We start from the raw sequence: 21675 nt of genomic DNA, 5'->3' as shown, positions 1-21675 counted from the left end.
ACAAATAATGTACACTTCATACTTTCTTTACTGTTCCTCTTCTGGAGGTAATTTGATTTAGTGCACTTTAAATGAAGGATTCAAAGTAATTTGTAATCTATTCCTAGGCAATTTTGCTTAAAGCACAGTGATAAAAGCTGTATCATTTATTAAAAAGGTTTTACTAATGAAAGTAACAGCTGTTGTCACCAGTGTGTCTGGATTATCTCCTCTTAATGAGCTGATTCCAGGTCTTGCTTTCTGGAGTAGTTTAAATAACGCAAGTAACCATACTCAGCACACTGTTAAAATTGAGGCAGCTGGCTGTTTGTATAATCATCCTGGTTTTGTGGCAGTTAACCCTTGATCTAGGTCCTACCTAAGCTGCACTTTTTTAATGTGATAACATTTCACATGCACAGTAAAAAAAATGCAGTATGTTGCACTGTTTGCTATTTATTTCTGAACAAGCTCTGCAGTCCTTTTATTGCAGCAGGAAGTTTATTGCCACAGAAGCTTCAGTGAAAAACCACACAACTGAGCTTCAGTAGGGCAAAAATTGGAAAGCTGTGCCTTTTAGTACCACCACCACCAACTTTTGTACAGACAGTCCTGAAGCAGAGAAACTGCCACAGTTTTTAGACCTTAATGAGGCTACAAGTCACCAAATGTGTGGGAGAAACTTTGTTCAGACACCTCTGCAAAACAAGGACCTAATGTATGCTCCAAGGGGTAAGACCTGAAGAATTGCTTTAGAAAAAAAGTCTATTCAAGCACAACCCCCATTTCCAGGCAAGGTTGCTCCATGTTGAAAACTAGATCTGTTAGATTTTTTGTCTTCATGACGAAAGCATTACTTGAAGTACAGTTATTCCTAATGCAATTTGCAAAATAAATGTCACCAATATCACAATTTTTACTTTTTCTGAACTTTAAGTGTCACTAAATACACACAATAATCTATCCCAATTCTGTGCCTCCAGCTCTCCTTGCTTCATTTAGGTGAATTAAGTTTGCAAAACACATTCATAAAGGTTCAGATATTCTTCTCTCCAGAACTCTCAACAAATCTCAAGAACCAACCTCCCACTTCATCACTGTATTTGTCCTAAACCTCAGAGCAGGACACACCACCAGGTCTGTCTGGAAGTGCAGCACTAACATTGTTCTTCAGTTTCAGTCACGCTCAGCTCTCACAGACTCATTTCAGTTAGGGATTTAGGGATTTTATCTATTTTCTCTATTCCCAACTATCTGTATTACTTATTGTGTCTGTATAAACTCTGGAATGCCCACATCAAGAAAAACCAACTTGTCTGGTGCTGCAGTGAGCTTTCCCCTAAAAATGCTTGAGTGGCACAAGACAGATGACAAAGTTCTCTTGAGTACAGGGACAAACAGCTATAGGAATAATATGTTCTGGTTGCTTTTCCAGGTCTCTCCACTCCACTCTAAAGTAGGACTGGTCAGAAAGCTCAGACCAAATAATGATCTCAAACCTGCTGGTGCCACACTGGATTACAAAATTAAAGTGTATCAAACAACCAGACACCCACAAGCAGCTTGAAGCACCTTGAAGCACAAAAATTACCACTTGTTGAGCACAGCTTACAGAGAACATTTATTTTTGCAGTCCTCAGGCACACAATGAGACTATTTCTTCACCATTTTTCTACTTTAATTGCCTAATTTGTCACTCTTGAGTTCCTGGAGCTCTGCACTTCAATGTACAGCAAAGAGTACTAGTATATTATCAAAATTCAGTAAAGTACTTGCAAGTGAAATAATTGCTCCAAAATCACATTTTAACCAAGTGGTTTTACATCACTGTACACAGACCCAACTAGATTCACCGAAAAGAGGAAAAGCTAATCATTGCAACAGCTACCTTATCACTGCAATTATAGCAAAGATCAGCTTGTTTATCAAGCTGATAAAAAGGTGATAATGGCTTTTTCTAGTGTGATATATTTGTAGATGTGTTGCTGGGAAAAACAAGAATTTTTTTTTTTTTTAATTGAAAGAAATGCTTTTTTATTAAAATAGGCAATTTTCTACATCTTTAGAAATGAGCACTGAATTGGCAAGATCAAAAAACACTGGACAAATAAATAATATTCCTGATGTCTTTAGCAATTAAGCACTGCAATTACTGGAGAAAGGGTACCACCCCCTTTTAGTTCACCTCTCAGATAAGTGTTTCAAAAGAAATTATAGCACTTGCTGCTTTCTTTTAAATGGTCTTTTAAACACTGCAATGGCTGCTTAATCTAATTAAAAATACAGGGAGGAAGGCTTGCATAGGTTTTTTTTCTGGTTTTTTTTAGTCTTGATTTGCCTAATCTGAATTGCTCAGTAGCCAAGTTTGGGTTTTTTAAGTGAGGTTTCTATCATTAAAATCCCAGTTCAAATTGCACTGATATTTTAATGCACTAGGTGGCATAATGATATTCATATTAGAGAAATTAAATTATTCACCAGCACCCAGATAATTTGTTGGATAAAAGAAGCCACCTTTCTGCCACATAAGAAGTCCTGTGATAACTTCTGTGATTGTAGGATTGCTAATAACTCTCTTTTGTGTTCTTCAGAAGAGTCCTTCAAATTTTGAAAGAAAAAACCTATTCATATTTAAAGATGATGATTGAAGAACTGAAAGCCCTTGAAGGTGGGGATTTCAGTTGCAAATCCTTTAAACCCTGCTCCAGTTGTGATCAAGTTTACCCTGAACAACTTTGCTTGTGGCCAACATTAAAGCAAATCAAAGAAACATGAGCTTGAGAGTGTTGGCCATTTCTGGGACTCCTGTTCCATCAGCTTTGATATGGGCCACATTAAACACGTGTTGATGCTGCCAGGAATTGGACCTGGTGACTTGAATCAATCTTTTTCATTTCTACCTCTAATAACTCCACCATTATAATGGACATAATGAAAGATACTTTTAGATTAATTCTGGTGCTAGTCTGAACCAGCATCATGTAAAAAAAAAAAAATTTAAGTCATCTTCATTTACTGTAAACTCAGAGACTTGCTTTTTGCTGCAGGTGTTCTGTCACAGTTTGCTTGAATTCAGGGAAGTAAATTACAAGACATGTCAGTGTAAAGGACCAGTGAAATCATTTATCATTAACTTCAAGAGGCCATTATTCAGCTGAGGAAGATGACTCTTTTATGAAATACAAAGGATGAGATCATGATTTAGTGACCAGAAATGTTCATTTTCCAAAACACAGCAGTATGTAGCGAATGTGAGAAAGGGAAGGAGCCTAAGAAGTTGATATAATTTTCTCTGGATAATGTTTTGATGTTGGCCATCTCAGTTAAAAGTGGCTTTTATGAAAGCTGCTGCTGATTAGCAGACACATGTTTTGATTGACTAATGACTGTGTCTGTCCCACTTCTTTCTGTACATCTACAACACTCACAAGCTGCAGCACTGCCACAAGCAGGAGCCCTATCAGACCATCAGGAAAGGACTTAAAGAGGTATAGAACCTTCTGTCTTTTAAGGACTATTTGAAACAGTGGAGTTTCTAAATGCTTTAGAATGTCCAGAAGACAATTTCTCTCGTTTTTGTTCTCCTTTTGTGATGTAGTCATCAACATGTTTACCTGTTTTACAAAATTATCCCCACTTACAAAGCTTATTTGTGCAAGGATTATAGGACAATGCTATTGCTGAGATTAATTTTTTGAAGACTGAAAATGTGTTCAGCAGAGAAAAGGTAAGCATAGTATGGAACACAGTATCAAACACCACCAAATCATCAATTTCTGGAAGATATTAAAGACAGGGCTTCTGTATTTTATGACACAGCCAGTAAGGAACCCCGAAGTGCCTACCTTTTCCAGCTGGTGCATCCCTTCCTCTACACAGCAAATTGATGCCAGCGTTCTCAGGGTCTGGGGATAAAGGCACCTGAAACAATCCTGGCGACAGATCTTAAAGAGAGCAACGACACCTCCCTCCTGTAGGGGAAAAACAGCCATCAGGACAGTAGGGCTAGAGGTTCCCCTAGGACTTAATCAAGATTGGGATGGGGAGCAGATTCCTTTAGCAGTTTACCCAAAACAGCTGTCAGAACACCAACAACAAAGAGGGTGTTAAGCTCACACAGAGAACTCAAGTGGATTAATGCTTGTACACTAAGTGATGAAAAAGTAATACAACCTCAGTAGGAGGTGTGCTTAAGTGATTGACTCCTACCAGTTACAAGCTCCATTTAAATTAAACCTGACTTTCCTGCAAAAATTACAAAGAACCATCAATAGGTGGCAATTAGAGTGACATTTAACTGACCCTTCAGCCATATTATTAGTATAAAACAGATTTTTGTCACCATATATTTCCCATTCCTCTATATTTCCGAGCTCCACACAAAATTTACTTAATGCTAGAATTATGAACGGGAAGGTCATATGTTTGAAGAGGTACTGAAAAGCAGGTGGAAATAGGTATCAAATTCTACACAGATACAGTCCAAATCTTCATCCTCTAATAAATTTGCATTCCTAATAGTTTTTCTTTAAATATTATAGTGCAAAGACTTGAGTACATATTCAGTAGCTATCCTTCATTAATTTCCAACACATCTTGTAAATATAAGTTTTAGCAAATTTCATATAACAAAGGTAAATATATATGAATAAATGCCAACAATGTTGCACTTCTTGTGGTGGGGATTTTTAAATTATTTTTCATTTCAACATGTTGTGCTATCAGGTAGACTACATATGTCTTTTATGATATAGAATCAGATATATGATGAAGATGAAAGCATTTAAATTATTGATGACAGATGAAAGAGCTCAGCCTGAAGTGTTCAGATTACAGCAGTAAATTAAAAATAGTTAAAATCATGGACCAAGTGAAAAGTACACCATTTTTAAAGCCTGTTTCATTAGACTCTGTTTAAAAATATTTTTAGATTCACAGAAATAATCTATTTTTTCCTCATCCATTTTCTCCTCAACCATTATTTGAAAGTTCAACAGGTTACACTGACTTAAAACCTCTGGGCTACAATTCAGACTTTATTCATTTTCAGAATTCTATATTTTTTGTACTACTTTTGCTTGAATACAGTAGAGAATAATAGAGGAAGCAAAGCCCTCTGTTCAGTTTAACAAAAAATTTATACCAAGTCATATAGAATTAGACAAAATTAACTCTTCAACATATTTTCCAGCTAGGAGTTTTAGATTATGTCTTTGCACAAGTAGATGGAAATATCTGTGGCATCAGTGAAAACAATAGCCTCACTGAAGTTTTTTAGGAGTAAAACTTATTTCTGGAATGGTAAGAAGCATTCATGTGTCTGTTATCTTATATCTAATACTACTATATATAGCCTAATGCAGAAAGATATTCCTGAGCCTTTAAACTAAAAAGGAGGCTGTACACTAACAAAAAAAATTCAGTTATATTTTTCTTCCACAAAAGGATACTGATATTTCACCCAAGCAGTAATTAAATTATCTATCAAAAATATAGGGGAAAAGCTGTTGTACTGTCATTCCTAAGCCAAAGGGAACAGTTTTGTTGGGGTTTTTTGCTTAAATTTCATTGTCAATTTGAATTTTCCCACAGTACAATTGAATCAGGGATGATCTGATCCTCTGCTTTAGCCATAATAAGCAGAAGTTTGTGGATAAATCTAGTAATGATCAAGTGATGTTGGCACATTGCTTTAAGCCTTTTCTATGCCAAATGGGTGCCCTGATTTTGCCTTTGATGGACAGGAAGTGATTTATCACTCCATTTGTCAGGAGGAGATCTGTACTCTTTATTTTGTGCCATTACTAAGCTGTAAAATATTGACCATGAGTAATGAACTGAGAGATGTGCAAATGAAATATAGGATGGGTGGAAAACACTGAGCCTGATTCCATGGCTTGTCAAAACCAGTCCCCCCACTGGGATAAGAGCATTTCTTAGAATTTATTCACCTTTTTTAAGATTCATCCCCTGTATCTTTTGCAATTATGCCAAACCATTCCATCTGACAGGGACACAGATAAATTGGACAAGTGGGTAAACATTCAGAGGAAGAGGAGGACACTTGCTTTACTACTTTATGACCTACTTCTCTCCTATATTGCATTGAAAGGAATTCAATTTTGAAGGATTCTGTTCAGAAGGGCTAGTTTTAGGTAATGAAATCACTCAAAATACGATCACCAAAACTATGTGGATTGAGTAAATAAAGAGGGGAAGCAAAAAGGCAACTAATTCTAAGGTGGAATATTTTGTGGTTTCAGCCTGAAATGACAACAAGTGCAGTAAATACTCATCAAGGCTTTGACAACATTTATAATTTTCTTGACAGATGATCTCCAAAGAGATCTTCATCATAAATAGTTGCTAGAAAAGGAACTGGTATATAAAGAAGGTAAGGCAAAATGCATTAGAATCTTCTCAGGGCAAATGATTTGCTGTATGGCCATAAGGAATTCCAATAGTCACATATTCTCCAGGGGGGCTGTTATGAGGCATGTATATCTTCATTTTTGTTCCTTTCTCTTTTACAAGCCCATTATCACAGCACTCTGTTCGGTACAGTTGGAATTGGACTATATAATCAGAAAAATGATTTTTTAAAAAAGTATTTTCTTTATGACTCTATGACCTATTTGTTGTAACTCATAAGCAGATTTTTACCAATTCTTCTGGTTGTTACAAATCCGAATCTATTTATAACCCACTTGCTCCAAGTAATGCTAATTTTCTTATCTTGTGCATGCTACTACTAATTTTTGTTAGAGACCTTAGGTTTCATGTCTCTGACAGCTAGTGAGAACTACTACTGGCTGCCAGGGTGAGTCAGCAACATGACTTTTTCACAGCAGATTAAAAAGTTACATGCTAAAAAAGAAAGTGTCAAAGAATGCCTGCAGGTTGAATAAAATTATGGGCGATGCTTCATCATAGAGCATTTTACGTTACAGAAATTTTTTTTAATTTCTGTAAAATATTAGCAGTGGATGGGGGAGAAGGAAAGAAATTACTGAAGCCCTTACCAAACTGTAAAATGAGAGAGCAGCTCCTGTAATATTGTAGCTTTACAGCACTATCTTGGTTCTTTTTTTTTTGCGCCTCCAAGATTGGTGTGCTTTAGAGTTGTACCTTATAGCTTGGGACAGGAAGAAACCTAACAGCAGTGTTCCACAAGATCACACTTTGTCATGGAGACTAAGACTTCAAGGTTACGTGGACAAATTTTTTGAATTTCACTTTCACAGTAAACAAATAATCAATCTCTCTGGCTAGTTTTATCAAGGATACGATGACAGCGCTCAAGGGAACTACAGATTCTATAAAAGAGTTTCAAATCTTTGTATTACTTCAATCCTTTCTCACCTTCATAATGACAGAGAACAATTTCATTTGTTGCTGCTGTTGTTGTTTATTTTTTGTTTGGAAATCACCCTGAATTTTTACTGTCATATCTAACCATTCATGTCATAGCTAACTTGAGCCAGTGCCCCTCCCTTCCTTTCTGCTTCAGAGATTGTGAAACCTGCCACAAATGAAGCTTGAATGACAGCACAAGCAACATTTATGTGGTATTTGGTCATAAACTGGAAACTCCAAAAAGTCTGCAAACAGTAAATAAAAACATATTTTATTTGGAAAGGTGCAAGTTAACCTCCAAAGCAAGCAAAGCTCAGTGCTGTTAAATTTCTTTGTCTGAACAGAGCTCTTTACCCATTTGAAATTCTGGTCTGTTACAGTTCCTCTGCCCCCTTGGTCACTGATGCAGGTGACTGAGGCAGCGCAGAGGGGGAAGGATAATGGTCAGTCTGGAAAAATGCATTTCCCAGTGCACAGGGCAGGCAGAGGCACAGGACAGGTGATGCAATCACTGCTGTAATTTGGAAGCCAAACACCACTTAGGGTTCTTTGCATAAGGGGATGCATTTCCTCAGTTGTAAAGCTGTGACACACCCAGGTTTTAGCAATATATTAACTTAGTGATTTATGAAAGGTCAGACTTCATGTCTGCTAAGTTAAACTACTATGGAAGTCATAAAATTATAAAAAGCCCACGACCAATTTTCTTTACTTTGTTAATTCTGCACTACCTCAATACTCAGCATTTAAACATTGTTTTTGGGTACCACTGAGTGGAGCTCAAATACCAATTTAGAAAAAACTAAACCTCTTAGGCTGTTGACAGAATCCACTGCAGGTTTCTGAGTCTGACTTGTTCTCAGCCTTCAGCACAGAGGAGTACCTTTTATGGTGTAAATATCCATCTAAGGGTGCATCAGAAGTAATTAAATGCTGCTGTCTAACCCTGCCTCTGAGCGGGACAAGGAACTGGCACAGCAGTAGCTGGGGGAGGGAGGTTTTCCTCTTTCTGCATGCCCTGCGGCTGTGATTATCCTATCCTCAACAAGACACCATGTCCCACCGTTCTCACTTCTTCAAGATCCAAGTGTCCTTAAAGGTGCAAACTCTGCAGGGATTTCCAGTATCATGGATCTTGACAGAATGACTCATTTATACCAAAAGTTAGCACCAACTACTCAGTAAATGAGAATTCACACTGACAGAAGTAACTGCAATAATGGGTCTTTTGTAAAAGGATAATAATAAATGCAAAGTATTCCTAAATTTACATCTTTTAGTAATATCTCTAACCACACACACCACACACACACACAGAGCAAGACTTCTTCAGGTGTTTCTCTGCACAGTCTGCCAGAGTCCATCGTAAAGTTTCTCTTCATTCCCATGGCTGGTAGTTAAAAAGTACTGTCAGGAGAGACACTACAAAAGTTCCCAAAATTATGGAATGATAGTGTCTCAGATGGCACAAAGACAGCTGCAACTGAAACAATGCTGAGAAGCCTGTTGGAGCTGACCATCCTACTGAAGCTGCTTGCACAGGTATTGAACATTATCAAACTAAAAACTGGGGGGATGTGATCCTCTTTAGAAAAAGCCCTCAATGTGATAGTTATGGTGGTAAACTCTCTCGAGTTACTCTTTAGTGAAATGAGTTTCTTGTATTGCCAGTTTGCTTTGGGTTACTCCATGCACCCCTTACCTTGGCTATGATGCGGCAGAGGTGAGCTCCTTCCTGGGCAAGGCTGAACAAACTGCTGATGGCCGACTCCGTGACGTACAGGCTGCCCGAGAGCTCTACCTGCCTCAGCAGGTTCTGGGGATACAGGACAAAAAACTGGGGGTGTCAGACTGACAACACACATTTATCACTGCATTTGAGTAGATGGAACCAAGGACAGGGATATTTAAAAATTAATATTAACAGGGGAAGACAATGGGTATGTGCATAAGAACGTGTGGTATGGAATGTTCCAGCTGTTTAGTAAATATTAATAATATTTAGTTATTGTGTTTTGTTCTGGGATTGAACCAGAATTTTCAGAAGGCAACCAATTTAGTTAGTGTACAAGATGAATTACATGGTGATACAAGACTGCCGCCTTATTTATAAGCAATATTGCTACACCCTGTCTTACACTACCATCTAAGGCTCTGGGTTCATCACTACTCTCAGTCAAAATGTCACTGACAAATAGACATTCTTATAAAGAAATATAGTTTATTTCTCCAATGCAGGAAATAGATTAAATATTTTTTTAATCTTTGTAAAAGATTGTTTTGCTTTTGCATTTGTGTCAATGCAGCTTTAGAGAAGCACAGCTGTGAAAATAACATTAAGTCTACTTCATTTTTTGTTTCTGAAAAAAGACATAGAATCACTAGAGTAATTAATTCTGTTTCCTAGGAGGAGGAGGGTAAGCATTTTTGTATTTAATCCAACTTCAAAAGAAATGCAAGTATCCCATGCTTTACACTGTTATTTATACAAAATTCAATTACCTTGCCTTTAAGAGGTTCTTCCTCTTTAGCATTAGAAAAATACTCCATAATAATGCATTAGAAAAATGCTCCATAAAAGACATAGCTTAAGAGTTCACAATTTGATATGAACCCATCCTGAATTAAATCCTGATACACTTATTAGAAAAAAGGCTCTTTACACAATTTAAGTGAATTCTCTCACACAGACACTTAGTCTGCTTCAGAGCAGCAAACTATCCCCAGAGATTGTGTTTTTATGACACAAGTGGGCACACAGCCTGACTGAATGGCTCAGAAAACTGTCCATAAAATAATTTTTATTAATGAGTTCTACATCCTTCAGTCACACAAATACACACAAGATGATGTGGCATCAATAATTCCACTCCTTTAAAAGAAGAAGGGAGTAGGATTTCAGGTGTGTCAGTAGGTGCCAGGATGCCCAAAGGCAGAAATATCAGCAGTGAAGAACTTCCCTTCAGACTGAAAAGAATAAACATCTTAACAATGGTAACCTTCTCACTGAATTTGAAATATGCAAAGTTATTTACACACTTCAACTCATACATTTCATGGCGTTCTCATAAATCTCAACCAAAGAACATTAGGAGGTAGCTTGTTAGTTTGACTGTAATTCTGCAATATATTTGGGATATTCTCACCTCCTAGTAATAATCCTTTAAAACTAGAAGGGATTTTTCGGAAGCCACCACAACTTTTTTTTTTTTTCTTTCCATCTTAACACATCAAGGTATGTTTAACCAATCAGAGTTTAACCAATAGCATGCATTAATTTTGTTTTGTCACTGTAAAAAATACTTTTTAACTATTTGCGTTCTCTAAGGCTCTCCTTTCCTTTTTTCTGCTGCAACAACACAAAGTTTTAGCATAACATTACCTCTGAAACAAGGGCAAATTATTTGAGCAGAATTACATTCTATATGTGAGAAAGGGAAGGAGAGGAAGGAGAGGAAGGAGAGGAAGGAGAGGAAGGAGAGGAAGGAGAGGAAGGAGAGGAAGGAGAGGAAGGAGAGGAGGTCAAGATAGGCTAGCTAGACTTGCAAGTTTCTATTATTTCAGAAGTCATCATTTAGATGCCTTGCAAGAAAGAGACATCAGGAAAAGTAAGTAACCTGGTAAGGAAAAAGATCATTTTGTTTGAGATTCAAGGTTATTGGAGCATTTGAGAATGCGAACACCTAAATCTCATTGCAACATATTTGCATTATTCATCATAATTTTGTTGAAAATTGAGAGCTGTAATTCTAATCCTCCTCTTAATCACAGAATTATAGAATGGCTTGGGTGGGAGGCGGCCTCTAAAATCATTTAGTTGCCATCTCAAGATCCAACGATTTTGGAAGACCTTTTTGGTTTGGAGCTTTTTTAACTATAAACTAACCTGTGCCTCTTGTGTTAAAACCAACTCTATCAGCTGGCCAAAATATTGGGCAACTGTCGTGAGTGTTTCATTAACACAAGATTTCATGGTCTTCAGTATCTCTTCATCTTCAGTCTGTAAGCACCTGAAAAGAAAGAGATGGGAAAGGGATGAAGGAAAAAAAAGATGCAAAAGACCCGATTGTCCAAGGTGAGCCCCATGTTACTCACAGGATATAATTGGAATTCAGCTGTTCACAAGGACTTCGTGTTATTAGCATCATTCCAGACTTCAATCAAAGCTTTGTGTACACAGAGTAAATTCACCATGAAAGGATGGACACTACTGAATAATTCTGGGATCACAATTTACCTCACAGACTGCAGGCCAAATTTTGCTGCAGATGCTGTGTGTTTACACAGTGCAGCGCTGCTCTTTTCCTCTTATGCTGATAGTTTCACTCTTGGATGCCTGCATTTCAACTGCACCTGTGCATATCCACCTATCTTTCATAATCAATATTTCAGTAATTTTCATTTCTTATCCTGCTATCATTAAACTATGACAAAGAAGGTAAAGGATGAAGAAAGAAATGTGTGCCCAGATGAGTTAAACAGCATAATCAAAAATAAAATTTGGCCCTCTACAGAAAGATGCATAAAGCACCTTTACAGAGTTAGTACAGTTATCCTGTAACTAGTGATGTTTGGTTGTCATTAAAGAAAAGAGATAAAGATGGAAAGCTTTATACAATTCTAATGAAATAAGAAATATTTCCTCACAGAACCATATTCATTTGTATTGTCAAAACATCTTCCACTCAGGCAAGTCACTGTAATGGAAGATATAGTTTGGGTGATCAGCTTCCACCTGTACACAGGTTACCTTTCCAGCTTTACCTGTCTGTCAGATACCTATATCAATTTTTTGTCAAAAAAGACAAGAAGGGAGAGGGCTGATTTAGGGCAGACACTTTGAGATTGGAGCTCATTATTAAATCTGTGTGTCTTATAGTAAAATATAAAACACAAATGTGAGCTCTGTGGGTTTGGCACAAAGCAATAGTGCTCCAAAAAATGTTATTTCCTGATAATTAGATGGTGTTTTTTCCCTGATGATATTCCCAAAACAGAATGACTTGCACAATGTTTAAAGTAAACCAAAAAAGAGTGATTGAACCGTGCTGGAGGAAATGGCTAACTTATGTTAGAAAGAGGAAATAGCATGAGAAGAATTACAGAGATTTTTATTTTCCAGTCTCAGCATTCCAGAGTGCAGGCAGATGAGTAAACCTACAACTACAATTTAATGGAATGTGTATTTCCTTTGGTTTGATTTACAGTGCACAGCTATGTTCATACAGGAACACGTAGTACCAGTCTCAAAATCCAAGTTTCACACCAGCTGAAATCCTGACTCCACAGAACTAGAAGAGAACTTTGTCACCAGCCAGACTTTCAGACTTTCTCCCTTGATGTCTAAAAGTCCTGAAAAATCCACTTGTAACTTTGTGTCTCTGTCAGACTCTTTGGGCAACAGAAGATCCCATTTTTCATTAGGATGCATTTTAGGTAAAAGCAACTCCCTTCATCCACCAGACATTAACATTTAGAAAGCCTTGCAGGGTTACAGCAGCCTAGTTCAAATAGTTGAGGGGGTGTCTATGGATTTATGCTTCTCATTAGAAGTTCTACAACATAATAAAGCAGCAAAATTAATATTTCAACTACAAAATTTAAGTTACCTTTCTGTGAATGCTGTAAATTCTGAACACTTGTCTATTAAGAGTTTTTCAAGCTGCAGAGAGAGCAAGAGAAAGTAGTTTTAAAGTTATATGCATACACACAATTGCTTTACAAAAATAGATGATCCCTGCTTGTTAATTGAAAACCCTCTCAAAACAGAATATTTCATATCAACACCCTTCATCTACTTTTCTGAATAAAACAGGTACAGATAAAACTGAATTTAACAAAAAAGTAGCATTTTTTATATTTTAAATACAAAGGAACTCACAAATGGGGTGTCAAAATTTAGTTCTGTAGTCATCAAATGCAAAACATTTTTTCTATGCAATGTGTCAACATTAACAATCAGAACAGCCTATGATAAAATAGGATCCAAAGCAAGTCAAGAATATTTCCATTGCTGGAAAGGGATTGGAAAGTCTTAAACAAGGGACCAGTATCATCAGTATGTAAGAATTTCTTATAGATTGTTTAAAGCAATTATTAATTATTACAATAGAATAAAAAGCAAGAGAAACACATCAGGTAAGGCCTCCTCTCACCTGGTGCATTTCCTCTGAAGAGCTCCTGGTGAAGGCGTTGTACTCGTTCACCATGGAGTGCACGTGGCAGTTGACTCTCACTGTCATGCTGTGGACTCTCTGCCACCTGTTCTTCTCCAGCTTCTGAGCAATCCTGGTCAGCTCAGTGCTGATGATCCAAGCTCTCTTCAGCAAGAGCTGCAAGTTATCACAAGAGCTGTGCTGTGAGGAGAGGATGAGTTCATTCTGCTCATCCTTCTCAATGCTGATGGGCTTGGACTGGAGAATGCACATACATTCGCAGTCTGTCATCAGCTTCAGGTCTTCCATCCATCGCTGAACAGAGTCCACCTGGATTAGGTGCATGCTGGAAGGCGGAGAAGGAGAGGGAAGAATGAGCTAAAGCAAAACAACCTTAGAATAACCACCAGCAGCACCATACAGCTGGTGGTAACCAGCTGTAAGCACACACCGCCCACTACTAGGCTGCTTGATTGACCAAAGGCAAATAGTTGAACAAACAATTTGCTTGCAGTAAGTAACACAGTGACACATTTAGCTCTTTATTCCAAAAGCAAGTTCTGGATTTCTAATCACTGTTACACCACAGACCCCGCTATAAAATTATGTCTGAAAAATCAGTGGATATTAGAGATAAGTAAAAAGTTTTGATTATGTTTTTTGGGGAAAATGTTTCTCGTACGTTCAGAGTTTTGTATGGGAGAAGGAGCACAGCTATGGGTATGTTTGCTTGTTGTTTATGGGACTGTTGGGTTTTCCTAGACACCTGGCCTATTAAGTGCTTAAAATAAAATTTTACCTTGCAGCATCTCTCCAAATCCCTTCCAAACTTATGCAGCCAAACCAAGACAGTGAACAATACTGCAATATTTGTTACATGTCATAATCCATGAAACTAGAGCTGGATTCTACTTCCTGACCAGACCTTTACCTTCTCCCTTATTTCTCACTGTTGTTGCACAATTTGCAAAATGACTTCCAAAGTGCATTTTTTTAATACTACAGAAAATAAGATGTGAACCAGCAAGGCTGAAAAGCTCCTTGACGAGTGTATCCTGACACAAGGGCAGTGGGCTTACATTTTGTGCCCTTGCACCCTTCAGCCAGTAAAATGTGGTACCTGAGGCAGAAGTTTCACTGATTCAGAGCTCATTTTTTGAGGGATCACAAATTTCAAGAGGGATTTCAAGACCCATAGAGTCTTGAGATGAAGTTGCCTAGATTTTTTTCTTATAAGGCAGCCAGATCCTAATAAAAATACCTTAATCCTCACCCCAACCATACTAAAATTTTCCAAAGAATAAAAAATAAAAGATAAAGAAGAGATTAGATTAAGTGACAGCAAGATAAAATGGATTTAACTATTTTTTTCAAACTTCTATTGGTATCTTACAGTTAATATGACAGATTAGTCACAGTAAATTGTTGCCTACCTTCTGGATACATGTGCAGATTTTATGATACTATACAAGAAAGGACAAAAAGAAAGTCCCTATTCTTTTAATTCAGATACTGATTTATTGCAACTAGGCAGTAACATTCTGTGCTGTTAAATAAAGCCTTACGGCTAGAATAATATCTGCAATCACATTAGCTAAGCTAAGGAGGACCAGGTGGAAGCCTTTTTCAATTCTTGTGCTTCCATTTATACCATGAGCACAAGCTGAACTCCAGAAACCTCCTGCCAGACCAGTAATATTCCATAAATAAACAAAATGTATTTACATATACAGGAAAAGGAGGCTCACCTCAAGTATCATTTCATGTAAATTGACAGCAAACAAGATACAAGAGATCAGTTTCATTGATTCAATCTCCCTTTTCACAATATATAATGAAACTACTTTTAATTTTGAATTTTACAGGCTACTGCTATTTAAGATCTTTATTTCACTCAGCTCTGAATATTGTGTAATTGCATTTCATGATCGATTGAGGCCCACTTTCTCTTTGCTATGTGTAGTCTCCTTATTGCCTTTTTGGATCTGAAGCAAGGTTTCCCAATAAACAAAACCAACAACTTTAGAAGTTTGAGACCATGATTTATAACAATGTGCATAGTTTGCATGCAGAACAGGATAAACTTATTTGACACAGAGTAATGTATCTTTCATTTCCAAAGTGCACTGTGATGATTAATTAAATTTCTGTTTAGTAAGTAGAAATAAACTTCTACATTATAAATTCACATGGACAAAAAAAACCCTAGAATAGAAAGTTAGTAAGAGGAAAAAAAAAAAAAAAAAAGTAATTCATATTTCCTTTAGTCCCAAAAAGCCATTCTTATTCTTCACTCTAAGAAGGAAAAAAAGAGGTACTAAGAATTGCACAAGGGAAAAAAAAAAAGCGCATAGATGTTAAAGAAACTCTCCTTGTTTGCTTCTGTTCCTACTAATTGCCAGAAGTACAACTGTAGAATGTAGGATATTTTTTTCACTGAAACTTAATATTCCTTAACTGACAAGAGCAAAAAATGATACCATTCATCTCCTTCTAGAAGACCACAGAAAACTCCCCGTTTACTGTTAGCTTTTCTGACACATTGTCCTTTAAATTAGACACACATCATTATCACTCAAATGAAATAGTTAAATTATTCACCTTCATCCACATTTCACTGTATGTAGAGAAAATCATCTTAAGCATTCTGCAGATGAATTTATAGACTCATTTTTTACATATTAAAATGAGGAAAGCAAAAAAGTGTGATCATCCTTAATTAGCTATTAAGAATCATATTCCAGATAGCATTTACAGAGCTCAAAAAACAAGTTAGAAATTTCCATTTTGTCTGCCCATTACAAAAAAAAAAAAAAACCCTACGCCTACAAAATAAAAACAACCATAATGGTTCAAACAAAAAAAAACCAAACAAGCAAACTCTGTTTAGCCCATTATCCTGGTCCCAACATGCCCATTAGGAGATGCATAAGGAAAGATTATAAGAAGTGTGGCAAGAGCTGAACAACCCCTCCTTCCCATCTTCTGGCAATTAGTGGTTTAGGAACTTCCTCAGCTAGAAGTTGTGTCTGAGTAGGATGTTTCTACAATTCATGAAACGAAAGTAGCCATTAATCCCTTTTTGAACTCAGTTAAACTTTTGGCCTCTGCAACATCTAGTGTCAGTGTCTCACATTGTTTATTTTTTTTGTATGAAAAAGGGTTTCTTGTTGTTTATTTTAAACTTGCTGCCTGGAGATACAAACACTTTAGTTGCTATATTCTAAGAGATACTGTAAATGAAATTATGGTTCTGTATTCACCCTCTTCATGCAATTCGTTATTTTGTTTGCTCTACCCCATCTTCTCCAGGTTATTTTATTTCCATGGTATAGAAACTCAGTCTATCTAGTCTGTCCCCTGATAGTCCATATTCCAACCTTCTGATCATTCACTTACTCTTTCCACCTTTTCAAAAAGCTTTTTCCAGTTTCCCTATGTCCCAAAATGTGATGGGGAAAACAGGACACCATATACAAGATTCAGGTAAATTCATAAGTTTGAAACATTTTCTGCACGGTCACTATTTTCCAACAATTCTTAATTTATTTTTTTTACTAAAGTGTTTTCCAGAGAGCTGTTTCATCTTTACCTTTCCAAAAATACACTTATTTTGATTTCAGAGTCTTTTCCATGAGTGATAATAAATAATCTATTCACCATACATGTGAAGAAAGAAATTGTGCTTCAGTTCCATTTATCTCCTCACATGTACTACTTTATGTTCATTAACACATAATTTCTTCTAGTATTTTACAGTTTTGTATTGTCCTGCTTTTATAACTATTTTTTCAGATCACTAAATACATTAAACAAGATTTGTTCAAGCATAAGAGACCTTACCAGTGTGATTTCCCGCAGGTTAACTGGCTCAGACCCTGATGTTTACAGAATCATAGAATCATTTAGGTTGGAAAAGACTTCTAACACCATCAGGTCCAACCATTAACCCAGCATTGCCAAGTCCATCACTTAATCCTGTCCTTAGGTGCCACTTCTACACAACTTTTAAATACCTCCAGGGATGGTCACTTAAGCACTTCCACAGGGAGCCCATTCCAGTATTTGACAACACTTCCAGTAAAGAAATTTTCTCCAATTTTCAATCTAAACCTCCCCTGGGCTACTTTGGGGGCACTTCTTGTCCTATCACTGGTTATCTGGGAGAAGAGATCAGCCCCCACCTTGCTCCATCCTTCTTTCTGGCAGTAATGAAAAGTGATCCTCAACCTTCTTCTCTCCAGGCTGAACACCCCCAGCTCCCTCAGCTGCTCCTCACAGGACTTGTGCTCCAGGCCCTTCCCCAGCCCTTCTCTGGACTCTCTCCAGTCTTCCTTACAGTGAGGGGCCCAGAACTGGACACAGCACTCGAGGTGTGGCCTCACCAGTGCCCAGCACAGGTGCACAATCCCTGTCCTGGTCCTGCCACACACAATATTCATCCAAGCCAAGAACAGCCAGTTTCTCCAGCAGAATGCTGTGGGAAACAGTCTCAAGGTCTTTCCTGCAGTCCAGGCAGACAGACAACAGCTACAGCTTTTCCCTCATCCACTAAGTGGGTCACCTTGTCAGAGGAGGTCAGGTTGGTCAAAAGCAGGTCCTGCCTTTTCTGAACCCCTGCCTGATGTCCTGATGCATGATGGCACCCAGGATGATCTGCTCCATGACCTTCCTGGCTCTGAGGTCAGGCTAACAGGCCTATAGCTCCCTGGATGTACCTTGTGGCTCTTCTGGAAGAGAGGTATTACATTGGCTAAAAAGCAACCACCTGGGACCTCTCCATACAGAGAGGTGTGCTGGTAAATGATGGAAAGTGGCCCAGTGAGCACTTCTACCAGGACCATCAGTGTTCTTTGGTGGACCCCATCCATTCTGTAGACTTCTGTCATCATTTCCCCTTGGAATATGGGGGCTTCATTCTGTTCCCTGCCCATCTTCCATCTCAGGGGTCTGACAAGATGCAGAATAGCTGGTCTTACTATGAAAGACTGAGGCAAGAATTAGATGCCCGGAGCCCTTTCTCATCCTGTCACCATATTTTCCCCCCACATCTGATAAAGGGCGAGGTCATCCTTAGCCTCCCTTTTGTTGCCAATGTATTTATAGAAACGTTTTTTATTGTTTTTTACAGCAGTAGCCAGATTGATTCTAGTTGGGCTTTAGCCCTTCTAATTTTCTCCCTGCATAAGCCCATGGAATCCTTGTAGCTCACACAAAGTGGCTCTCCCTTTCCTCCAAAGGTGATAAATTATTGTATTTTCAGGGACCCTTGTGGCAGGGAGGAATGATGAATCTGACTCTATGTTCTCAGAAGGCTAATTTATTACTTTATTATACTATATTATATTAAAGAATACTATACTGTACTAAAGAATACAGAACAGATACTTACTCAATGCTAAAAAGATAATTAAAACTTGTGACTCTTTCCAGGGTCTCAACACAGCTTGACCTTGATTGGCCAATGAGTGAAAACAACTCACACCAGAATCCAATGAAACAATCACCTTTGGGTAAACAATCTCCAAACACATTCCACCACATGAGCAAAACACAGGAGAAGCAAATGAGCTAAGAATTGTTTTCCTTTTCTCTGAGGCGTCTCAGCTTCCCAGGAGAAAAATCCTGGGCAAAGGGATTTGTTCAGAGAATGGGAATGCCATAACCAACTTGCCTTTTTTTTTTTCTCCTTCTCCTGAATTCCAGCCAAGGCTCTCTGTTCAGCCAGGCCAGACTTCTTCCCCACTGGCTCATCTTTTGGCAGCACACAGGCACAGCCTGGTCCTGCACCTTTAGGATCTCTTTCTTGAAAGGGAGATGTATAGATACATAGATGGATAGTAGTTACCCACTAGTTAAAATTACTGAATTTAGTATGCCGTGGCATATTGGCAAAAAGCAATTTATCTAGGCTCTACATTATAAAAGCAGCATTCAATGCAAAAACAGTTGTAAAAATAATTCAGTGAAAAAAGAAAATTCAAGAGAAAGTCTCCAACATTTCTTAAAAGTCATTCTGTTTTAATTGATGCTGTAAAGTATTTGACACAGTTTTCAAGAGCGCTCAACTGAACTTGACTAAGGAGCAATTTGAATACTCTGAATTCTAGTGTGCTTTCCAAAAAACATAGTCATTAAAAAATTGTGTCATTTGGAAAAAATCCTCTGGCGTGACTGGCTGAGGCCAGCTTAGAGCAATAGCCTGTTAGAAGTGTATTACTTCAAGAGATATTTGGACCTTGTTTAAAATACACATTTCTGCGCTGCATAAAACATTGCAGGTAAATTTCATCCTAAAATGAAAGATATTAAAAAAATACTCCTATTTTAAATATCTAAGAAGAGACCTATGATATTCAAAGTTCTCTTACCAGCATTTCTCTTCCCCCACCCCACCTTTTTTTTTGTTATTTTCTATCCTCTCTTAAGTAGTTTGTTAACTAACAAATCAAAATTTTTAGGATAGACAAGACGGATTGATATCAAAATGACTGATCTGTCTCATGTTGGTGTTTCATGAACAGAAAAGCCAAGAGTTAATGACTACATCATTTGTTTAAAATTTCCATCTTGAAGCTCTTTACCACCATTTTACTGGCAGCACATACACTTCTGTTTTAAATTGCAAATGTTATCATGAGAAAGAGTTATACCTCCAATTTAGCACTGAGTTTCACTAAGTGCAAAAGTTTCATGTTTTATAACATTGTGTCGAAGTCGGAGCTGATCAATTCATGTGACTAATTCCAGTGGTCGTATTTATAAAGTGTAAAGACTTCTGCTCAGTCAAATTATGTTTCCAAGGCTTCTTAGCCTTTTTATCCATTTTCACCTAATATGACAGATTTATTACCAATCCTAATGATAGCATTTACTACTGCTTCCAGATAAGCCTATAGTGAAAGTCAATGCCAAATCTTACAACTGTGTGCAAATTTATTATTCTAATTAGTGGTAGGTAATTAATTGGCAACAAACAACTTATTGAATGAATTTCACCCTCTCTTGGAACATAAATAATCTCTAATTTTTTTCTAATTCATCTTTTCAGAATTATTCATGGGTATGCAATATAGCTAGGGCCAATTTCCACATCAATACAATGGCCAACAGAACTCAACTCTCAGTGGAAGGACAGAGTGAAGAGCCATAGAGACAGTGCTCACTTTTCTTCAATTACTTTGCCCTATATTAATCACATAAAAGAGCCCTGTAGATACACAATATTGTATTTGCACTGATTTTGGCAAAATTTTGTAGAGCTAGCTGGAGAGATAGCTTAAAACACACAGAGTAGCTTTAAGGTAGATAAGAATCAGATTCCTGGTTTTTAAGTGAGTGCACTTACTGTGTAGATCATTCCTAAGGTAATAGAATCCTACATATATTTAGGTTTTGTACTCAATGCAGCAAGATAAAAGTACAGCCAGATGGTTTGCGGGGTATTCTTTTTTTTTTTTTCCCCTCTTAATTTTATCTACTTCTTTTTCAATGGGACACTAGCAATCCAACTTCACTGTGACAAAAGGCGACTTTGGTATGAATTATTTAACCTTTAGAACACAAGGATAAAAGCTAGTTTCTAGGTTTTAAAAAAGTTACCAGGCTATATTGAAAGGTTATTTTAATTAGCCTCAATGATTACTCATTTGTTACATTTACCAAAATCTGACAACTTCTCCAAATTAAGTCAGTAATGGATAATGCAGAATTACTCAAAGATCACCATTGTAGAAAAGTCTATAAGGAAAGTAAAAACACAGTAAATCCCTTGTAATATATTAAGGTATGATGTGTGAACTTAGTGTTGTTCCATCAGGCCTCTTTAAAAGGCCATATAAATAATTTAGTGTTAAATGCTGCACCAGTGTTCTCGTCAGATCTTTACATTTTTCTGAGAAATCCTCACTGTAAGTTGTCCCTTTAAAGATGTCTGGAAATATTATACCAGCCCAGAATTGCTGGCACACTGCAGAACTTGAGGAAGTCACTCTGTAAAATCACAGACTAATTAAGCTTGCTGATTAGTTTATGTAAAGTCTAGGATAAAGTTATCATACACTAATTAGTTTAGGTAGGTCCAGTCCTATCCAACCTCCGCCAGCTGAAGGGATACTGAGGCACTGTTCAAGCTGCTTTTGAGGAGTTTTACTTCCTGCCTGGCACATTAAAATGCTAAAACAGT

At 37.3% G+C, this 21675-nt stretch overlaps 1 protein-coding gene across 1 annotated transcript in view; it reads right to left on the bottom strand.

Moving 5' to 3' along the window:
* Window positions 1–21675, bottom strand: part of INSC (INSC spindle orientation adaptor protein) — a 143786-nt gene that overhangs the window by 41311 nt on the left and 80800 nt on the right. Inside the window, exons 4-8 of the mRNA XM_041481108.1 lie at window positions 13491–13836; window positions 12945–12997; window positions 11222–11345; window positions 9038–9151; window positions 3825–3950 (exon numbers count right to left, since the gene is read on the bottom strand). Of these exons, the coding sequence (XP_041337042.1) occupies window positions 3825–3950; window positions 9038–9151; window positions 11222–11345; window positions 12945–12997; window positions 13491–13836 (763 nt within the window). The remainder of the gene's footprint in view (window positions 1–3824; window positions 3951–9037; window positions 9152–11221; window positions 11346–12944; window positions 12998–13490; window positions 13837–21675) is intronic.

Source organism: Pyrgilauda ruficollis, unplaced genomic scaffold, assembly GCF_017590135.1.
Source record: "Pyrgilauda ruficollis isolate IOZ18807 unplaced genomic scaffold, ASM1759013v1 scaffold55, whole genome shotgun sequence".
Taxonomy (NCBI): domain Eukaryota; kingdom Metazoa; phylum Chordata; class Aves; order Passeriformes; family Passeridae; genus Pyrgilauda; species Pyrgilauda ruficollis.
This window is presented reverse-complemented; position numbering and strand designations above follow the sequence as displayed.